We start from the raw sequence: 23626 nt of genomic DNA on the forward strand, positions 1-23626 counted from the left end.
AGAATAAACCACACACAAAAACAAGTCCCATTATAGAACTTTAAGCCAGAAAATAACAGGTCTGGAAACATACTTGAATAACAATGCAAGCAATTGATAACTAGTCCTCAGAAAGGAGGAAAATAATCTCCCCTGACCCCTGCTGCCAGTTGCCCTGCACTGCAGAGCTCCAACCTGCGGATCCTTGCATTCAGAACGATGATTGATCGCCAGAGGCTTTCTACAGCATTGAGGACTTCACTACACGTTTTCCTTCCTAAACTTAATTGCAAGCAGATAAACCATTGTACCATTTGTGCGAACAGGGGAGGCCAGAAGCCTGGCTCTGTGTGGGTTGGTTTTACCAACTGGAAAACGAAGAAAATATCTTCCCCACCTTACTAGACTAGTCACACCACCAGTGAGCACAGAGGAGTCCTGTGATAGTTAAAGGTGGGAAAGGGAGTTGACAAAGTCGGTGTGAAATGCAGCAAGTGATTACATTGGTGTGACAGGTAATTCCACAAGTAATATTATGGGAGTGGGAGAGAGGCTAGGCAGTGCTGGGGGTTGGGGTAGACTGGAGGGTAAATGACATCTCTGAAAGGGGCAGCTCCCTGAGTAGATGGGGGAAGCCAATGTACTGCCACCAGATCTATCCACTGACGTTTCACAAGTAAGAGATTTGGAATTTCATGTAAATCTGATTTTCAAAAATCAGCATTCTGTGGACTAAACAGATCAAGTTGCAGACCTCTAGTTTGCAACCTCTGATTGTACAGTTACAGAGCAACACCAGAAACAGAGTTAAAGTGAAACTAAAGTAAAGTTAAAATAAAAGCTAGGTGAGTATAGTGATTTTGAAGAAAAGACAATATGAACTAGATCATGGACAAAAAAGAGCAAAATCACTGCTGGGATCAGATTCAATCTAGGTCAGTTTACATCCACATCAGGAATAAGATAGATTCAATAGGCTATGTGCCCATAACAAGTAAGTAAAGTCCCTCTATTTAAAACTATATTTGGATTACACCTCCTAAAACACACTGCCTCTACAAAACACCTGAAAAATGACGGGTACAGCCGAAGCCGGTTTGGCTCAGTGGATAGAGCGTCGGCCTGCGGACTGAAAGGTTCCAGGTTCGATTCCGGTCAAGGGCATGTACCTTGGTTGCGGGCACATCCCCAGTGGGAGATGTGCAGGAGGCAGCTGATCGATGTTTCTGACTCTCTGTCTCTCTCCCTTCCTCTCTGTAAAAAATCAATAAAATATATTTTTTAAAAAATGACAGGTACAAATTTTCCCAAATGCTTTTTAAACTCATAGCTGAGCTATCAAGACAGGAGGGTAAATTCCTAGAAGGCAAAAATGAAATGAAAGCTTGAGGAAAGGGGAGCTCTGAGAAGGGTAGCTGCCAATGATGTAGGTTTCAGCAGCTTTTTAGGAAGCCAGCCAATGCCCAGGAGCCTGTGGCACTCTTTCAGTCGTCCCCCCAGAAAACATTCTCCCTTCTTTACCAATAGGAGTTTTAGTTGAGTGTGTGACCACCTACCAAAAGACCTTTCTCAGCCTCAATTGCAGCTATATGACTAGATTTTGGCCAATGTGATGTAGCAGAAGTAACATATGTAATAACTTAACAGGAAAAGAGGTGTTTTCTCTTCCCTCTCCTTTTTCCCATGAGCTGGTATGCAAATACAGGGTGGGGCAAAAGTAGGTTTATAGTTGTTTCTATGGAAAATAGTACAATAAATAATACAATAATAAACTCATGAGCAAAAGTCAACAGAAAAATCAAATAACAAAATCAGATCCTCTTGACTTTAGGTGTTGGATTTATCAATGACAAATATAAAACATGTTAAATAATGCTTTAAAAAAAAAGTAAAAGTAAGGAATAAGAGATTATTAAAAAGTGACCAGGCATAATTTTTAAAGGCCCAATTAAAACTGCTGAAAGAGAAAAAAAATTAAATTTAAAAGAATTTCCAATAAAATTTTTAAAGATTTAAAATTTAAAAGATGGCCTAAAGCCACAATGACAATGAGGATAGGAAAAGAGGTGATAGTAATGAAATTTTAGAAATTAGAATAAAGAAATAGCTGACTTAACCAATCAAGAAAGCAAAATTTTGCCCTAGCCAGTTTTGCTCAGTGGATAGAGCGTCGGCCTGCATTCTGAAGTGTTCTGGGTTTGATTCCGGTCAAGGGCACATGCCCGGGGTGCGGGCTCAATCCCCGGTAGGGGCCATGCAGGAGGCAGCCGATCAATGATTATCTTTCATCATTGATGTTTCTATCTCTCTCTCTCTCCCTTCCTCTCTGAAATCAATAAAAATATTATTTTTTTAAAAAAGAAAGCAAAATTTAAATGTATAGTGGGGAAAATTGAGAAGGAAGCTATTTGTATTTCTGCAACTAGCGGTGAAAGTGAAACTGAGAACAGAATTGACCAAAGCGTAAACAGGTGACAATTGTCGCTTTAAAATGGAGAAAAAAGGAGACTCCTGCTTTTGTAACAAAGCTTATAAAAACATTTCACTCTTTAAGCTCTTATTTTTAACAAAAATAAGAATTAAGAAAAAAAAGCAATTTTGCTATTTTTTTTAATATATTTTATTAATTTTTTACAGAGAGGAAGGGAGAGAGATAGAGAGTTAGAAACATCGATGAGAGAGAAACATCGATCAGCTGCCTCCTGCACATCTCCTACTGGGGATGTGCCCACAATCCAGGTACATGCCCTCGACCGGAATCGAACCTGGGACCCGTCAGTCCGCAGGCCGATGCTCTATCCACTGAGCCAAACCGGCTTCGGCAATTTTGCTATTTTCAAGAGTAATAAATTCTGGACTAAATTAAGAAATTAGGTGGCAAAGCATCAACAGACAAAAATATATAATATATATCTTTAAATATTTATATGTTCTTAAAAATAGGGGTGACTTTCAATTATGTATTTTCAATTTTATTTATATATTAGAGGCCCAGTGCACAGAAATTCGTGCACTCGGGGGTCCCTCAGCCAGGCCTGCACTCCCTCACAGTCTGGGAACCCTCAGGGGATGTCCAACTGCAGCTTGGCCCACTCCCCTGCAGCTGCCTCTGTGGAAGGGGGGGCGCCGGGACCACCATGGCTGGCCTGGCAGCCCAGGCTCACTGGCCCCACCCCCTGCCCACTGGTTCTTCCACCATCTGGTCTAATTAGCATATTAGCTCATATTATATAGGATAAATGTAATTTTATCTATATTACTCCGCGGTGATAGTCATATGGAAGTATATGCGCGTGTGTGCGCGTACATATATACATATATATCTATATACATACACTAGAGGCCTGGTGCATGAAATTCATGCACTGGGTTGGGGGGGTCCTCAGCCTGGCCTGCGCCCTCTCACAGCCTGGGACCCCTCGGGGGATGTCCACCTACCTGCTTAGGCCTGATCCCCAGGGCCAGGGATCAGGCCTAAGCTGGCAAGCAGACATCCATCTCGCAGTATGGGATCCCTCTCACAGTCCGGGACCCCTTGCTTCTTACTGCCCGCCTGCTTGCTGCTCCTTAGTGCTGCCACAGAGGCGGGAAAGGCTGGCTTCTGGCTGAGCGGCACTCCCCCTGTGGGCGCGCACTGACCACCAGGGGGCAGCTCCTGCTTTGAGCGTCTGCCCCCTGGTGGTCAGTGTGCATCATAATGACTGGTTGTTCCAATGTTCAGTCGATTTGCATATTAGGGTTTTATTATATAGGATATATCACATCACACAGGCGCAACCTGTATCAGGAATCTAAAAGTGGTAGTGATGCTGGAGAAATTAGTGGGCCAGACTTCCCAGACACAAGTGGGAATGAGGCTCTCATGATATTTTCAGAAAATGAATTTTTTGAGATTCACATGGGAGGATGGAATGTGGAAATAGGCTTTACTTAAAAGTTACATTTCTCAAGTTCCAAAGTGCTCTGCCCCTAAGCCAGTCCTGGAAAAGGGGCAGCTGGGAGTTCGGCAGTCAGAAACAGGGCCAGTGTCCAGAGTTTCTGTTCCATGTTGCAGCCTGGTGTGGTTTGGCATTCAGGCCAGATTCAAGTCCATCAGTCCATGTGTGGAGCCCTACATGGCCTTGCTTCATGCAGGCACAAGAGAGAGCAGCATATGAGAGAGAGAGAGAGAGAGAGAGAGAGAGAGAGAGAGAGAGAGAGGCCAAACTTCCTTTGTTTAGAAGTTTTTTTTGCTTTGTTTTTTTAATTTAAATTTTTTATTGTTTAAAGTATTACATAAGTCTTCTTTTTCCCCCATTGACCTCTCCCCAGCCCCTCCCACCTCCCCGCCACCCCCCAGCACATGCCCTCACCCCATTACTGTCTGTGGCTATTGGTTATGCTCATATGTATGCATACAAGTCCTTTGGTTGATCTCTTACCCCTTCACCCCACACCTTCCCTCATAGGTTGGACAGTTTGTTCCAAGCTTGTTAAACACAAAGGTGAACACGGGCCAAATAAACAAGGTTTAAGTTTATGTGGGCCGCAAAAAAACAAAAGCTTCAATTTTCATAGAAATGTAGGTTTATTTCAATAGAGACATGCTGAATACAAAGGGCTGAAATAAATGAGTAATCATTAACATAAAAGAATAGAACTTTTTAAAAAAATATGTGTTTTTATTGATTTCAGAGAGGAAGGGAGAGGGAGAAAGAGATAGAAACATCAATGAGAGAGAGAATTATTGATTGACTGCCTCCTGCATGCCCCACACTAGGGATTGAGCTGTAACCCAGGCAGCTCGAACCGTGACCTCCTGGTTTATAGGTCGATGCTCAACCACTGAGAAACGCCAGCCAGGCAAAATAATAGAACATTTTAATAAAAATTAATATTTTTTTCTTGAATATTAACTTACCAAACACTGAATAACTGCACAAATTAATAAGCATAACACAAATAAACCTATTTTTCTTGTTCTCCAAAAGTAAAGTATTTCCTGTTGCACACACCAAACAAGTCAGTACAAGACTAATGACGTGGCAATCATCTGCTAAAATATTCACTGCTAGTATTGGTGGTGAGAAATGGTGGGTCTGGGCATAAGGCGTGTAAGGAAATGAATACAACATGATTATAGTAATCAGTCATTAGCGAACGTTGTAGTTTGTTATTAATAACTAGGGGCCCAGTGCATGGATTCATGTACCAGTGCGGTCCCTCAGCCTGGCCTGCAAGGATCGGGCCAAAACCGGCTCTCCGACATCCCCCGAGGGGTCCTGGATTGCAAGAGGGCAGTTCTCGGGTGATGCCCCTGGAATTGGGCTCCCTCCTCTCTGGTTCCGGGTGCATCACCCGAGAACCGCAGCTGCCAAGTCACCACAGCTTGGCAGCTCCTGCATTGAGCATCTGTCCCCTGGTGGTCAGTGTGCATCATAGCTACCGGTTGGAACGTCTGCCTCCTGGTGGTCATAGCTCATCTAGCTACCGGTCAGATAGTTGGATGGTCGCTTAGGCTTTTATATATATAGATTATGTATGACAGGATATTGTAAAAATTTAAGTTACAAAATTTTTATTAAAATGTTTCTTACATACCGTTATATTGGCTGGGCTGCAAAAATATTCACTGTGGGCCGCGTGCAGCCCGCAGGCCATGAGTTTGACATGCTTGGTCTGTTCGCTGCTTCTATGTCTCTGGTTCTATTTTTGTTCACCAGTTTATGTTGTTCATTATATTCCACAAATGAGTGAGATCATGTGGTATTTATCTTTCTCTGACTGGCTTACTTCACTTATCATAATGCTCTCCAGTTCCATCCATGCTGTTGCAAATGGTAAGAGTTCCTTATTTTTTACAGCAGCGTAGTATTCCATTGTGTAGATGTACCACTGTTTTTTAATCCACTCATCTGCTGATGGGCACTTAGGCTGTTTCCAAATCTTAGCTATGGTAAATTGTGCTGCTATGAACATAGGGGTGCATATATCCTTTCTGATTGGTGTTTCTGGTTTCTTGGGATATATTCCTAGAAGTGGGATCACTGGGTCAAATGGCAGTTCCATTTTTAATTTTTTGAGGAAACTCCATACTGTTCTCCACAGTGGCTGCACCAGACTGCAGTCCCAGAAGCAGTGCAGGAGGTTTTCTTTTTCTCAGCATCCTCGCCAGCACTTGTCATTTGTTGATTTGTTGATGATAGCCATTCTGACAGGTGTGAGATGGTACCTCATTTTCTTTTTCTTTTTAAATATATTTTATTGTTTTTTACAGAGAGGAAGGGAGAGGGATAGAGTTAGAAACATCGATGAGAGAGAAACATCAATCAGCTGCCCCCTGCACACTCCCCACTGGGGATGTGCCCACAACCAAGGTATATGCCCTTGCCCGGAATCAAACCTGGGACCCTTGAGTCCACAGGCCGATGCTCTATTCACTGAGCCAAACCGGTCAGGGCCTCATTGTCATTTTGATTTGCATCTCTCAGATGATTAGTGACTTTGAGCATGTTTTTATATGTCTCTTGGCCTTCTTTATGTCTTCTTTCAAAATGTGTCTATTTAGGCTCTTTGCCCATTTTTTGATTGGATTGTTTATCTTCCTTTTGTTAAGTTATATGAGTCCCCTATAAATTTTGGAGATTAAACCCTTATCAGAGATAACATTGGCAAATATGTTCTCCCATGCAGTGGGCTTTCTTGTTTTTTTCCTTGATGGTTTCTTTTGCTGTGCAGAAGCTTTTTGTTTCTCAAGCTTGCGTGGTCATGCCCATCCTGGCCAATGACCTGTTTCCAGGTGTGACTGACAGGCAATTAGCCTCCCAAGTCACTCAGACCTTACTGAGCATGTGTCTAAACCAGTGGTTCTCAACCTTGTCTGCACATTAGAATCACTTGGGAATCTTTTTAAAATCCTGATTTCTGGGCCCCATCCTCCGGAAATTCTGTTTTTTTGTTATGGGGTGGGGCCACAACATTAGTAACAAAGAAACAGAATTTCCGGAGAATGAGGCCCAGAAATCAGGATTTTAAAAAGATTCCCAGGTGATTCTAATGTGCAGCCAAGGTTGAGAACCTCTGGTCTAAACTGTCTTTGTCTAGGCCCTTCCCCCATCAATCAGTGGGAACAGACATGGCAAGTGTTAAATGCAGCTTTTAGGCGAAGCTGTGAAAATGGCATGCCTATACTATTTGGTTTTAATTATACCCTTTCATTTCTTTCCTAATAAATAACCAGGTTATTACAATGGTATCAGTTTTTTAGAAATTTCTCAATAGGTATTTATTTATTTATTAAATCTTTATTGTTGAACGTTCAATAGGTTATTTTAAAAGATAAAAATCATTACATCTAACAAAGGCTCAGTTTAGAAGGTCCAGTTAAAAGAGTTTATTTTAGTTTTCAAAGTGGCATATAATATATATATGTATATATAATTTTGAGAATAGAACTTGTTCATGTTAAGAGTTGGTGTCTTTGAATAAAGATTCCTAATGAATCTTCAGAATGAACTTTAAAAGGCCTGTGAAGCTAGAAAAGCCAAGGCAAGGACTTGCCTTCAGACTTTGCTTGAAATACCTATATATTTGGGTGAGTTCCTGTCTTCTCGAGGTCCCAATGTACCCTGAAGTTTTTTCATCCAGTTATAACAGTGCAGTGACATTATCTCTATCAGTTAATGTATGCAGCTTGCAGGTTTTGTGCAGAAGGTGAACATCAGGCATGTTGTCCAAGGGATGAAGGCGCCTGGATCATTTGCAATGTGAGGTGGCGAAAGCCCATGTTAAGTAGCCTATCAGTGCTCTTGGGGTTGGTTCCTGTCCACCGAGCATATGAGGCTGAACTTGAACAGGATCAACAGGAACACTTTAGTTGGCTGGGACACACCTTGCTCTCTGCCAAGATGCATCCTATCCATCTTGGGAGAAGTTGCCAGTCCCAACACCCATTCAAGTGTACCCTCCCCTGGTTCAATGCTGAGGAGCCCTGAACAGTACAACATTGGACCTTTATCAGCTCTGGTGCAAAGGCATCAGGCTGTAGCCTTAACAGACATAGCAGAGGAATTTCCTTTGCAGCAGTTCCCCTTAGGGTTACCTCAATAGGAGCCTCGTACTAGGAACCTAATTCATTTTGCTAATTGCCTTAGCAATAACCTTTATCTAACCATGCACAATAGAGGACTGTTAAAGAGCCCAGAGCTGCTGGTTAGGGATGTAAGTAAACTAGGGGCTTAAGCAGCGGTTCTCAACCTGTGGGTCGCGACCCCTTTGGCGGTCGAACAACCCTTTCACAGGGGTCTCCTAAGACCAACCTGCATATCAGATATTTACATTACAATTCATGACAATAGCAACATTACAGTTATGAAGTAGCAACGAAAATAATGTTATGGTTGGGTCACAACATGAGGAACTGTATTTAAAGGGCCAGAAGGTTGAGAACCACTGGCTTAAGGAATGGAACTACCTTGTACCTAATTGCAAATACTTGCATGTGCTTGGTTGGGTATTGTTGTCCTACATTACTAGTATTTTGATGTCCTGGTCTGTAGCTCCCGAGCAACAATTGACCAGTGCAGATACCAGCTATTCAGCTAGCATATAATCCAAAGCAATTAAATTATCTAATACAACTTTAGCCAGAGCCCAAGGCCTTCCTTAGAGATGCAGGCCGACATTCTAACCACTGAGCACCACTGGCCAGGACTGTTATTTTCTAATCAGTAACTCAAGATATGTTAGGGGCTTGCATATGTATTCTGACTTTTGGGGGTGTATCTTTGGCGAGAACAGGAGCACATATTAATAAACGTTCACTGAACTAAACTGACTTGCTACCAGGAGATTCAAAGATTGAGTAGAAAAGAAAAAGCACATTAGATTGAGTAGGAAAGGCAAAAAGCATTCTGGGCCATGACCATTTTCCCAGTAATCCCTCCTCTTCTATCTGTTGCTGTGTAGTAGCACCTTAAGTTTTTGCTTGTTTCCATGGTTTGCTTGGGGTTCACAAACCCCAGTTGAGGTTTGTGTCTGTACAGCAAGAAAACGATCTAGCCTCATTTAGTCTGAGCATATGGTGCCCTTTTGGGTGACAGGAGTCAGGGAAGCCCTCCTGAAATGGCGTTCTCATTAAACGTCGCACAGTCCCTAAGATTCAAATCGCTAGAACTGCTCCCCTTGCCCTCCAGGCTGGGTGACTCACTTTTCTCTACAGTGGGAAAAGGTCACTTTCTTTTTTTTTTTGCTTCTTCACTTTACATCCTAGATATTCTCCCTATTGTCCCATGGCTCTTTGTACTTACCTTGCCTCAATCTATAGTCCATTATATACTTGTAATTTCCCCATATGAATAATGTAATCAAATTACCCTCGATGCCTTTAAGAGATTAGCCATGAAAGCCACTGTATTTTTCTGTAACACAGAAAAACCTCAGCTCCATGACTTAACTATGTGACCTCAAATAAATTGCTTAATCCTCTGCTTTATACAGTAATACTGAGATTAAACAGTCAAGTTTATAAAGTTCTGAGCGTGGTGCCCAGAACAGACTATACACTCAGTAAATGGGCGATACATTGATAGGCAGAGATGACTTGGTAAATGAGATTTAAATTAGGCACTCCAACTTAGATTTTGCAGGACACTGGCCCAGTGATAGGGAGGCCCAGAGTTGTGTCCCCTTAGTAATAACCTTGTGATGTGTGCTCAACAAAGTGCAGTGCAGCCAGGCTATTCACAGGGAGAGACTGAAGCAAGGCATGGGGAAAGGGGATGCCAAACCAGATCTTGTGATAGACCATTCAAGCCCAAATATTTCATACATGTGAGAAACGCTCATCTGTCCAAATTCAAATAACAAACTCGGAGACAGAAGTATGGTGAAAACAAGACTTTTAATACGTTCTCAAGAGCGAGTGCCCATCCAAATGCACAGGCACACCTGGAGCAGCAATCACAGCCCATTTATTCAGTCCCTCCTCCGGTTCCTCACTGGCTGAGTATTATGGGGTCACCTGTTTCCTCATACGTCACCTAGGTCTTATTGTCTCCCATTGGGCCATTTAAAAAAATTGGGTTGAGGCCTTTTCTAGTTGCCTCCACCTCCCCATCTAGTTGGGGCAGGTGCCTCAGGTGTTTCCACCATAATGCTGGCCCACGTCCACAGTTCTTTGCTCTTAGGTCCTCTTCCCTCCTCCCTATGTTCTATTTGCCCTGGGGAAATTCAGAAAATTCCATCAAAAGCTGACCATGCTGGAGATGGATCACAGAGGTCCACTTCCTATAACACACACAAAAAATCCCACTACAATACTTCTAAAGGCACTATTCAATTTTCCTTGTTGCAAAAAATACTATTTGAAACTAGTAGGGCATTAACTTGACCTTACTATATATTATCACAAAAGAAGATAATCTGCATTCGTAATAATGCAAACAACCTTGTATCAACCACACTCAGAAATTAAACAAGATGCTATTAGGAAAAACAATTAACCAAGAATCTAATAAATTCTGTAAAACCTTGCTGAAAGAATAAAAGATCCAATAAATGCATATAGCATGCTGCAGGTATTAAGATGTCAGTTCTCCCCAGAGTATAACATCCGATATAATAAAAGGCTAATAAGCAAATCGACCTAATGGTGGAACGACCGGTTGCTATGACGGGCACTGACCACTAGGGGGCAGACGCTCAACGCAGGAGCTGCCCCCTGGTGGTCAGTGCGTTCCCACAGGGGGAGTGCTGCTCAGCCAGAAGTTGGGCTCAAGGCTGATGAGTGCAGTGGCGGGAGCCTCTCCTGCTTCTGCAGCAATCGGACATCCCAGGAGGGCTCCCGGACTGAGAGGGCACAGGCTGGGCTGAAGGACGACACCCCCTTCTCACCCTCCCCCCCCCCCCAGTGCATGAATTTCATGCACCAGGCCTCTAGTATTTATATAAATCCAGTCAAAATCCCAATAGAATTTTAAGAAAAAACTTGACAGGTATTAAAGTTCATCTTAAAGAGTATCCCAAAATAGACACACACCTCACCCCACCCCCACCCCCATCCCAAAATAATTAAGATACGGCGACTTTTCTTATCAGGTACCAAAATAAAGCATCAGCCTCAATAATTAAAGCTGTGGGGTATTGGTGCAGGAATAGTAACTGCTTGCAAAGTGTCCAAGGCTTATGCTATGCAAATACTTCAAATAGATTATATCCTATCCTATATAAGGGTAATATGCAAATTGTCCCCTAGACTGGAAGTTTGACTGGAGTTCGACCAGGGGGCGGGGCCAGCCCAACCACCCGAGACCCCTCCCCCCAGGTGGCCCCACCCCCGCCAATTGGCCCCCCACCGGGATCGGGGCAGGACCAGCCGGCCAACCTCCCACATCCTCTCATCGGCCCCGATCAGGGTGGGTTGGCCGGACCCCACCCGTGCATGAATTCGTGCACCAGGCTTCTAGTTATTAATATAACCACCCATCTTTATTAGCCCCTTTTCAGATGATGAAGCTGAGGTCTAGAAAAGTTAAATAACTTGCCCAAGATTTTATAAGGTCACAACAGGTATCTGAACCCTACTGATTTCAGGAGTCCAACCTTTCTCACAAGAAAATATTAACATCCATTATCTGTAGAGATCCTACAAATCATTAAAAAAAACCAAAAACCTCCTAAATAACCTGGTATAAAAATGGACAAAGGATATTAATATATTAAAAAGTTCAACCTCACAAGTACTTAAGATTAATAATATCGTTTAGAGATTGCTGGAAAATGGGTGCTCATACAAACTACAGAGGTATATATTTACATAGCATTTTAGGAAGGGAATCTGACATTAACACATATAATTTGTATGCCCTCTCAGCAATTCCTCTTCTAGAATCAATCCCAAAGAAACACTAAACATAAGCATAAAGAACCATGTACACGGATATTCACTGCAGCTTTTTCTATTATATTGAAACTAGAGGCCCAGGGCATGAAATTCGGACACTGGAGTGGGGGGATCCCCTCAGTCCGGCCTGAGCCTTCTTGCAGTCTGGGAGCCCTTGGGGGATGTCCAACTGCCCCGGGGTGGGAGAGGCTCCCGCCACCACCGCCGCGCTTGCCAGCCCAGTTTCTGGCACACTAACCACCGGGGGGCAGCTCCTGCATTGAGCGTCTGCCCCATGGTGGTCAGCACATCATAGCAACCGGCTGTTCTGCCGTTTGGTCTATTTGCATATTAGCCTTTTATTATATAGGATACTGGAAAGAAGCTGCCTACCAACAGGTATTAGTTGGAATAAATCATTGTACATCCATGCTACAGAATAGTACATAAAAAATAAATCTGCAAGGACAGGAACAAAAGTTTATGATATAGCATTAGAAGGGGAAAAAAGCAAGTCACAGAATACACAGATTTTTAACCCACTTGTTAAAAAAGAAAAATAAGAGAATGAGAAAATGAGAGAGGAAAGAAGAGAACTAGAATAACATTTGTATACATGTTCTGAAAGAGTCTAAAAGAATATATGCCAAACCATTAAGGAGTGAATACTCTGGGGAACAAAGTGGAATCAGGGCCTCGGGGTTGAAGGGGACTTTTACTTTTTACTCAAACTTACTTTCTGTATTCAGTCTTTATTAGTACATTTTTAAGGCAAGATTACAATTCTGTGAAAACACTAAAAAACAACCAAAGAGAATAAAAGAGAAACAATGAGAAAATTACATATTAAGAACTACTAACACCTGCAAAGATTCAAAGCAACTGACACAATACATTTTATTGTTTACTCAATGACAGGCTCTGGACAAAGTGAAGACAATGGAGACAATGACATGTTTAAACTTCTATCATAAACTGATCTGTTACAAATTTCCAGTGGTTCAGCACATTAAAATGTAAAATATATAAAGAAAAAAAACAAGAAATGTAAATATTCAGATTTTTGCAGTAAAACGCAATATCCTTTAAGAAAATGTTTATTCTAATTGCATATTTAATTCTGACAGTAATTGAAAACACAAAATCACATTTTCCTAACTGCCCCCAAAACCTGGTTTTAGGGATTGCAGTATTAGAGAAGTGTGCAAAAATAAAAACAAAGCATTTATTAGAGCTTAGAAACAAAGCATTTTCCTTATTTTAATGCATCAAGGTGCAAAAAATTTAAATTCCAAAAAGCCAATCGTTGCTATATGTGGATAAATAAAACAGATTTGACAACACTTTTATAATCAAACCCAACATTATACTAAAAGTGTGTGTGTTTGTGTGTGCATGCATGTATGTATACACACACATTTATGCAATATCTATTTTAGAAAAAAGGTACCTCGGTGAAATGCTTCTGAAAATATTCGCTTGATGCACAGTATGTACAAAACCTTCTATATAAAAAATTAAATTATTTTCAATGAAATTCCATGTTTACATCCCGTCTGAAAACTGTAATTGACAGCTACATAGGTCTACCTAATGGTTTCTGTCTGAAATCATGGCTAAGGCCATTCTCTTTCCAAGGGCTCTCATTTCACCCACTCTATGTCACTAGTACTAATATAGACAAATATTACACAGATGCAATCTGACACGCCTATGTGTTATTACCTGGAGCTGTTAAAACAGGGGATAGTTTATAATTGCTACAAAGAATACTTTTTTTTTCTTAAAATATATTGTTTCTCTATTCCAAATTAAGCACTTACTTAAGACATTAAGAGGCTGATGAGCCACTCCATTTGGTGTCAATGTCAATAGCCCTATAGGAAAGAACTCTGTATTGGAATAGCTAGAAAAGTTGCCACTAAAATCATAGTGCATCCTTCACCTGCATAGAATCAATTTGGCTTAATAGCTCTTTGCTCCCAGAACACCAGTCTGGAGTTCAAATATGCTCTTGAAGGTTCATTTCAGATATGAAAAAACATCTCATATAGCAATATGAGAAGATATAGGATAATAAAATCTGTTAAAATATGTTCAACAAATTTTACAGCATTCCTCATCTAGAGTAGCTGTTAAAGGTTAAGGTGGGAAATGAGTATGGAAAAGACTAGGGGCAATGAAGTTGAGTAGGTCAAATATTTACAACAGTAACCATTTCATTAAGTCTTTAAGCAAATAACTGCAATGACCTGATACCTCTAGCTCATCATTCTACAAGCACTGAGAATTTGAAGCTGCAAAGGTGAAAAATGGAATACCCTTAGAAAAGGGGAACAGTCTGAGGCAAAAGTTGTAGGTCTGTAAATATATATTTTATATGCACACACACACAATTGTGTGTATTCTGTATAGATTTATATACATATTCACAAGATGCCCTGCAGTGTAGTTCAAAAGACCTTTATCAAGAAACCAACTGATTCGGTCCTAGAGTTCATACCACCTATATAAGAAACACATGTGCATATATTCACATAATGTAAACTGTATCAACAAAAACATTGCTATCAACACTAGGTTAAATAGGTTTTACCAACCAGCGATGTAATCAGAACATTTCGTATACTGAGAATCAAAATAAAGAAAAATATACAACTGGGTTTCAAATTCACAAGAAAAAAGAAGTTTAACAGGGCAAATCAGAACAAAGTTAAAATTCCAGAGTAGGGAAAAATATCAAAACTTTAGAAATATCTTGGGATGCAATTAAATTACTGCATCAATTTTAGAAAAATAGACTCAGAATAAATGACGGTGCAATGGATTCTCCCAACACATCTACCCATATGTTTATCTTTTTCCTCTTTTGTTTCCAGCTGGAGGTTTCTTCAACTGAAGGAGTTGTCCTCCTGTTCCAAAACCTGCAGAGGCAGGATTGGACACCCCAAATGTCAAACCAGCTGATGCCGTGATGCCAGGATTGCTGAAGTTAAACCCAGATGTACTTGAGCTGCCAAAGCCTTATGTTTAGGGAAAAGAATATTCATATCAGAAGTTAAGTCACAAAAACAAATATAAAAAGTGAGGATGAGAGGCAAAGTTCTAGCTACAAGAATATATAATCTATAGAAATAGTACCTATCATATGGCCCTAAATTTCTAACATAAAATTTTATAAGAAAACAACTTAGCAAATAGTTAAGTGGCACCATTAGGGACAGAAGTTTAACCATCCAGGTCAAAAAAGAAGTGTTAGCGCAAATAACTAAAATCTGCAGACTTCAAGCTGCCACTTTCCTGGGAATTCAATATGCCAAGGTGCCTTCCTTCTCAGTTCCTCCAGAAACATTTTATCAACATGTTAAAGATACTTTCACAACCTCTGGACCCACCCTTGCAATTTTAAGTCCTCTAAGAAAACAACAACACACAAGTTTTAGGACAAGTAATATACCAAAGAGTAATACCTATTGTTTTAATTTTATAAGAGCCCTGTGTAATTAAGAGCAAGTACTATTACTGTCTAGTTAACATACTTATAATTCTGATACCACTGAACTCTACTATCTTCCTCTGTTGAAACTGTTGATTTTAGACGCTACTTAATATTAAACAGAATTTCCTTCAAATCTCCTCAATTTCAACAAAATTTAACTGGCATTACATCATTAATTTAGACCTATTTTTTATCCCTGAACGCTGCACATTTAAATAAGTCATTATTTACAAATACAGAGAAAATGCAAAGTAGACGGTGTTTGTAGTTTTCTACCAGAAGAGTTAGAGAAGATTATATCTACTTCAAATAACGAACAAAGAACCCAATTGTAAGATGGAATGTAATAACTAAAGAAGATCTCTTTGGAAGAAAAATCATTCTCCTGAATGAATGATAAAAACTGAGTTAAAACTTAAACCCAAATGGGTTCATTTTTATAATAATGAAGAAAACTGTTTAACCATGAAGCTAGTCTTTGGGTTCAAAGAATCTCTTACTTAGTTAAGATAAGATATACTTATTTATTTTATCAAACTAGTTAAGTGTTGTTAGAAATATTTTATAAACCTGAGATTTAGCTTATGAAATAAAGCTATATGGTTAGGCTTGCATACTTCATCCAGAGAACAGAAACTAAGCCAGGGATCTTTTTTGGATATTGGAAATAACAATACTTATGCTTTTAAATTAAATACTTTGCACCATTAAATTTGTCTGAAATTCAGGCTGAAACACACAAACCTGCACTAAGACTTCCTGAGGGTTTATTTGTTGTTCCAAATCCAAATGTGGAGGCCCCTGTGGTGCTGCATCCAAAACCAGAGCTAGTTCCAAATCCTAGTGGAAGGGCAATAGAGAAATATACAACGGCATGTAAAACACAGGTTTAAAGGATACTAACAAGTAAAACCCCAAATTATCAAACGGTCTAATAAATACAGTGTTGAAACACATGGCCTTATGAAGGATATCTGCTATTTACTCCTTTGCATAAAACTTCTTGGGAAAGAACCAGATTAACCCTGAAATAAAACATTTATATGTATTTAGACTAAGTTTATGACCCATTTGTAATTTTTAAAAAACAAGATCCTTCCAAATGAACTAGAAATTTTAGTAATCATTCAAGCATGATTTCAGTCAAACAGAAATAAACAGATCTACTTGGGGATATTTCATTTTGAAGGAAACAAAAAGGCTAAATTTATAATAAGCATGACATCCACAGTAATTTAAACACAGAGTACTGCAATGGTGATTTTACTCTGCTTTTTTACCCAAACATTTTCACTTAAGAACCTCTGCCATTGAAAAACTGCATAACTACATAATAATCAATAGGAGGCTGTTGCCATGGCATCAACCAATGTAACAATGAGAAAAAGGGAGTGGAAGCATCATGTTTTGTCTTAGTAATAGGACACTCACAATTTAAATAAAAAAATATTTTTCATTATATAAATTCCAAGAGATTTTGCTAGAAGACTCGTTTTTACTCTCCTAAACGCCAAGTGCTTAAAAATAAAATTCAAATTCTTTTTAGGTTACTTTACAATAGCTTCTCTAAAATATTGAGTTTGATAGTCTTACTGCCTCTTACTGATGGCAAATTGGATTATAAATAGTAAGAATTATGCTGTCATAATTCTAGTAATTCCTAATAAGGTCTATTATATAAAGCCATAATAGCTTATAAACTTCCCCTCTTATGAGATGTATAGTTTAGTGGAAATAATGGAACCTTATTCATTATATGGCAATGTGCTCCATAAAACACAATCAACTTTTAATCATCCAGATCAGGTAATTATGAATGCATTTGTATTTAGCATATTTTTGCAGACTTACCTTACTAATTAGAATTAACTTATGAAACTATTAAAATAAATACAATTGCTATGTATACAAATATGTACACAGGCAAATATACCAAAAGTTGAGCTGTTCAAATTACAATAAAATTATTTCCCCATTTAAAATGTCCATTTTCAGAAAAAGATAATGATTAGGTGACCGTATATCCAGTAGTTTGAACTCCAAACTGATGTTAAGACTACTAATTTTAAGTTAAATTTATTGAAACTAAATAATTTTCAAGTTCACATTTTAGCATATTGCTTTGAATATAAGAACATCCCTGCCATTTAATTTTAATGCTTTTTAATATTCACTATTCACAGATAAAATGATTTCTTAGGTTCTAAGTCTAATACTATACAGCACAGATTATGTTTGGAGAATTGTTTTTGGCAGATGGAAACTTAACTTCCAAAATAGTAGATCCTCTTAGAAATTTTTTACAGGCTGGTATCAATTCAAATGTATAATAGTGTAATGCAATTATTAGAAAAGTTAAAGTGTACCTCCAAGGTTTGAAGAACCTAAGCCACTTGATTGCAAGCCAGTGCCAATACCTGAGCCGAATGGCGTTCCAAAACTAACTCCCAGAGATGGCTGTGGCCCTGGTATAAAAAATAAAAAATAAAAAACGGGAGGGGGGATAAAACAAATTTGCCTTACTCTTTCAAGATTAAAGTTTAAGAAATTGTTTTTAAAATGAACAGTAATAACTTTAAACAAATTCTATTTGCTAAAACTTAGTTTTCAGGATGTCTCCCCAGCCTAATTTATCTGTCTCAACTGATTTACTTACCCCCCAAATTTTTTTAATTAACTTGTTCACACTAGACAATTAAGAGGTTTACTGCATTGAAAGATGAATGTTAGTTTAACCTGCTAAATAATTTGAAATCTTTAATGTATTGTAAATTATAGTTCTTTCATAGTTTTACTTTTAGAATTATTTTAGATCTCCCCACTTGCTTTCTGATAAAATTAGTTGGTATAATCAGTAAAGGATTTTTACTTTTTTTCTTTTGCAAACAAGCTCCTTACCATTAGAGTCAAGTCTCAATTGATCAAAAGAGACTGAGGCTAACATGGCAAAACTATCATGTTACTTCATAAGAGTAAGTACCCAAAAACTAGGCATGATTTTTTTTATGAAATATAAATCATATATATACAATAAGTAGATAAAAAACAAGACAATGTTTTATTTTATTAAATTTATTGTTCATTTTAAAGCAAATCAATTACACAGTAACATGACAATTCCAAATTGTTCACAAAAAGTGATAATTAAGTCCTATTGTTAAGCTCTGTGCTACATTACACCACTTATCACCTGATTAAATAAGATAGATAATGAACATTTACAAAGGCACTGCTGTGTACCTTGACAGATTCAATACATTCAAGATTTCAATTCAGAAATTTCTTTCCAACATTTTGGAAAATGTACTCAGATGCAGAACGATTAGTCATCCTTTTCCCATTTGTTACTTGAAAGATTTTAGCTGAGTTTGTTTGGCAAGAATAGCATCAAACTTGCCTCTCATTTTAACTATATACTTTTAAAACTAAGCAGACTACAAAAATCTAAAAATCTCTCATTTGATAAATAATTTATGAAAACTATTCAATAAATTTCATAGTACAATCTTCAGTCTTGTCTTTTTCAAGCACAGTGATCAGTGCATCTCAAAGTTGGGGGATCTGCCAAAGTAATATACAGATTGAAATTTAAAATTTTCAAAGAATTCAAAGCCTTCAAGTTGTTCAATGAATGAGGTTTGTATATTCAAAAGGTAGTGTAAATTATAAAGCATTAAAAAAAAACCTGAAGAACTACATTTTGCTACACTGGGACAAAAACTGGACTTTTCAAATAGCTTCCACCCAGAAAACAAAGAATAAGAACTAACAGCAGCCAGAGTTCTCATACTACTATTAAAAAATAAATTTAAAAAAGATTAAAATTTTTACACCCAGTTTGAGATCAATTTGAGACTAAAATACTTGACAAGCAGCTCTTTTGTAAAATGTTACTACAGGAAAAAGAAACTAAGCATATTAATTTCTTATTTCTAACAAAAATACTATGTAGAAAACACATGTCCAGTTTCTTTAACACTGAGAGACTTAAGTGTCACATATTAATAGGAGGCACTGCTGGTGGAAGACCCTAGAGAATAATGCACACCACAGCCCTCAGTCCTACAAGTCATAAGAGTTACTCAAATAGCATGCTTTTTATTGAGACAGGGTCTATTTTTAAGAGCAACTCTAATCATCGATATTCAGGATGTAGGTAATGAAGAACTCTAATGATGACAAGACTTTCCATTGCACAACAGGTACATGATATTTTGAGTTTTGTACCTTCACACAAATTCTGAAGGCAACATTATTTATAAAACTAGTAGGCAAATGTATAACATTTTTAATAGTTAAAGACTCATAATAAATATCTCCCATGCCAAAGTATTAGCATATATATTATACTCTGGCCAGCATATAAATTAGTTTCACTATTAGAAAGCAGAATCTAAATCCTTCAGGCAAAAGTTACGTAAACAATTCAAGAAGTCCGTTTCGAAATCTGAATACTCATTCAATGAGAGGCTCTTTAGTGCCATAAACAAAACCAAGTTAGTAGTAATATATTCCAATGATCGCCCAAAGTGAAATCTTCATGTAGAGTAACATTTTACAAAAGTTACGGTATAATATACTCACACACAACAAAATCAATTTAATACTGTTAATTCATATTTTCCAGAATAAGTTCTACCCTTTAAAAAGTAAAATTGCATTCACAGGAAAAGAACTAAAGTGCTAAAATTTTTAATAATTTTCAGACCACTCAAAAATAGCTAATGTAATTAGTTTGGTCATATTCTAAAATAAGTCATATCTTAAAATAATAGTATTTCTTAAAAAAACAAAAAATGCCTTTTCCCCAATTTGAAAAACTTCCCTTACTGATTTAATGGGGAATGTTCCTTTGGTTATTAAATACAACAAAAAATCATAAAACCACAGGAAACTAAAACAAAATACTTAGTTTCCTATTTAACACTACATCTTAAATGTCCAAACCTACACTAAAAGCTGGAAAGTAGGAATTCCTACCAAAACATCTCAGTACTCCTTGAAAACAGCAGCTAAGTCACATGAGAAAAGTCTTATTTATGTAAACATCAAGAACTTTTAAAAGTGTCAAAACACAACAGCAAAACTTAACCCCAGCACATTAGCTTAAAACGATCTACCCTAAGTTAAAATTATACTGAAAAAGCCTAATGTAAATTTTAAGCTTTTAAAGAGGCTTCAGAAATACTGGTGGGTGGAAAAGTGTACTCAAGCTCTACCAACATGTAATTTACCCATGTATTCATGCTTATTTCATACATAAATAGCCTGCTGGTTTTTCAACAATTCTCTTCAGACTTCAGAAGCAATAAGCATAAATCACACAAGTCTGTCCTATTACATCTTCATTAAAAAACATCGAAGAATGATCAAGAAGTCACTTAAGTGCATACCTCCACATCCAAGAAAGACCACACACCACCTTCAGAAGGTAGTAGCCCAAGAAGCTAGCTGCTTTTTTACATTAATGAAGTCAAGATTCCATATGCAAATAAAAGCAAACTGCCTCTAACAACTCAAATCTTGTACAGATCAACAGTGATATATAAAAATAGCACACAAGCTTTACCTAGCTTCATCTAGATCATTTTTAAAATCTGTTACTGGTATTTAAAAAGATTTCATCGAAGTCATAGGACATAAGGAATAAGTCATTTGCATAATGTAATTAATAGAGTTGTTTCTAAACAGGGTGTAAAATAAATACAAATCTAACAGACTACATAAATCTTGCTACAGTGGTGGCATGACTAAAATAACTAACATCTAAATGGGGAGAAATCATAAAAGAATGGACTATGGAGCCTGGTAGATCTTTAAAAAAACCAAAGGGGAAAAGAGAAGACAAAATGAAAAACTGTTATGATTGTTCAGCTTCTCAGTTCTAAAAATTCATACAACTCAAAATGAAAACACTGCAAGACTTTTTAGGTTGATAAATTGCAATCCCTACCACCTGATTAAAAAATCTTATGTGGGTTTCAAAACTGCAGGGAACAGAGAAAACAGCCAGTTCCCCCAAAGTCTGACAAAAGTCACAAAATTAAAGCAAATGAGAAAAAGGCTCCTCAACATGATTACTCTAAATTAAGCTATATTCGCCATCACCACAGAAAGCAAAGACCATACCTATAATACTGCCAGAACCTAGCACATAATAGGCACTCATATTTAGAGAAATGAACATATATCTTCATATATTCATAAGCCCAAAATGTATGAGTGAAAACCTACAAACCTCTCTAACTTAGAATGGAAATCCTTTATGTGCAAGGAACACTTACCCAAACCTATGCTTATCTGATCTATTTTAGGACTGATATTGGTTCTAAAAAGTAAATTGGGACTATGGTTGGTCTGATTAATTGGTTAAAGAATCATGAGAAGTTAGGATCCTAATTATGGGATAGGGATTCAATCCCAAAATGACTTTTTTCTCCATAATTTGAGAATACAACCCTACCTTCCAGCCAGCTAGAGAACTACTATACAGTGCTCCTGTGAGCCACTATTCACATGGGTCCAGCCATGGAATGCAGAGGACTTGGCGTAAATCCATCAGCAGCTGTTTACTGATGAGAAGTCAATTCTGTCATCTCCAAATGTGAAGAACAATTTTTTAAACTGCCAATAATGAGAAACAGAGAATGCTTCCCTGTAGAGGCAGCATGAATGCAATCTACGTTTTTTGGTTTTTTTTTTTACTTATCTTGTACTATAATTTATTCCTGGACTATATGAAACTCTCAGAAGGATACATGCTACAGAATAGTAGGCATTACTAAAAAATGTATGAATGAGTAAAAAAAAAAGTCAATATCCATTAAGACTATATTTTTCTATATTGAACTTCAAGCCTACCAAAAAAGGAACTGCAGGAGAAAAGACAAGTAGCAATCTCCGAAAGACACAGGACCAAACTGAACACTGCAGAACTGACCACAAATACGATTCTCTCGTAACAAGTGGAATTATACCAAGGACTAAAATAATCTACATTCCAGTATCTCACCAATGACTTATATCTGCTCAACTTTCTATTCACATTTCTTAATGTGCAATACAGAGCATCTCGAAACATCTTTTTCCTGCTCTTGCTTTTTCTTTGTTCATTTTGAAAAGGTACAAACAAGTCTAGCATATACTTTCTTCCAAATTTGATTTAGAAGGCCTGTATTCTTTCTTATCATTATACATACAAACAAAACTATTGGCCTTCAACACACCTTGAGTCAATAAAAACACACTTCATCCTGAATGTCAGTATTCTGTAATCACTATGTAGGAAGAAATAAGAATGCACCATCTATCAGTATCATACATGAAAACTGCAATGTATGGCTGGATTATCTGACTTTAAAACAACAAATGATACAATCACGATTTTAGAATCTATTACTTCTAAATGTAATTCAGTAGTGAAACACCATGTTCTAAAGGGTATTTATAGCAATACAGCAAATAACATTAAGTAAATTCACAATATTCAGTATCTCATTGCTATATAATTATTGCTAAGACTACCCTGCGTTTTTTTTATCATGTATGATTATAAGTGTGTCCATCACAATTTTTAGACTGTATTGTATTCATAGAAATTTCTTCAGTGCTAACACAAGGAAGACATAAAAATGCACATAAATGTCTGCATTTTAACAGTAAGAAGCTATAACTTGAATGCATTCAGACCTGTAGCAGGCTGTTGCTGCTGTGTAAGTGTTGCAGCCATGGCTACAGCTGCTGCATTTGGAATGGTGCTGAAAGGGGTGGGTCCAGTAGTAACTCGGGGGGCATTCTGCCACTTCTTGACTTCTGCTCGCCTGGCTTCAAACACATCTACAGCATCCCCCAAGAACATCTTTCTGTAGCCAAGGTACTGTTCCTTGAGCACCTACAAGAATGAATAAAGAAAAGGTTAATCAAGTTTTGTGTTGACTTCGGTAATATGTGAATGAATATATGAAATAAGTTAGCAAAGACAGATCAAAGACAGAGTCAATATTATGAATTCCTCCTAACTAAACTAGTAATGCAAAGCATGGCATGGGAAGTGAAAAGTTCGAGTTCTAACACACCTTTGAATATTTTCTTCCCCATTTTTTTCATATCTTTACAATAAACTGCCTAAAGTATTCTGGCTTCATGAAGCCTTCTTCAAAATGAGTTAGCTAAGCTTTAAGATATTAAAAATTTTATTCTAAATATTCCAATTTTTTCATGAAATTTTCTCCTCCAATGCCCAACCTTTTGATAAATGTTAGATTCAAAAAACTTGAAAATAAAAAGCA

The 23626-nt window shown here is 37.8% G+C and overlaps 1 protein-coding gene across 9 annotated transcripts in view; it reads right to left on the reverse strand.

The window, feature by feature from the left end:
- Positions 1 to 12571: 12571 nt before the first annotated feature.
- NUP58 (nucleoporin 58) overlaps positions 12572 to 23626 on the reverse strand; it is a 48635-nt gene continuing 37580 nt past the window's right edge. For 4 of the 9 annotated variants that reach the window (XM_023756700.1, XM_006092109.3, XM_014458634.2 and 1 more), the window contains 4 exons: positions 23028 to 23229; positions 17705 to 17803; positions 16083 to 16178; positions 12572 to 14862 (listed from right to left, as the gene is read on the reverse strand). In XM_023756700.1, the coding sequence (XP_023612468.1) occupies positions 14693 to 14862; positions 16083 to 16178; positions 17705 to 17803; positions 23028 to 23229 (567 nt within the window). In that variant the 3' untranslated portion in view covers positions 12572 to 14692. Of the gene's footprint in view, positions 14863 to 16082; positions 16179 to 17704; positions 17804 to 18394; positions 22616 to 23027; positions 23230 to 23626 lie in introns of those variants that run through there. The other 5 variants (XM_014458633.2, XM_023756698.1, XM_014458635.2 and 2 more) reach the window with 5 other exon arrangements.

Source organism: Myotis lucifugus, unplaced genomic scaffold (genome assembly GCF_000147115.1).
Source record: "Myotis lucifugus unplaced genomic scaffold, Myoluc2.0 scaffold_98, whole genome shotgun sequence".
Taxonomy (NCBI): Eukaryota; Metazoa; Chordata; class Mammalia; order Chiroptera; family Vespertilionidae; genus Myotis; species Myotis lucifugus.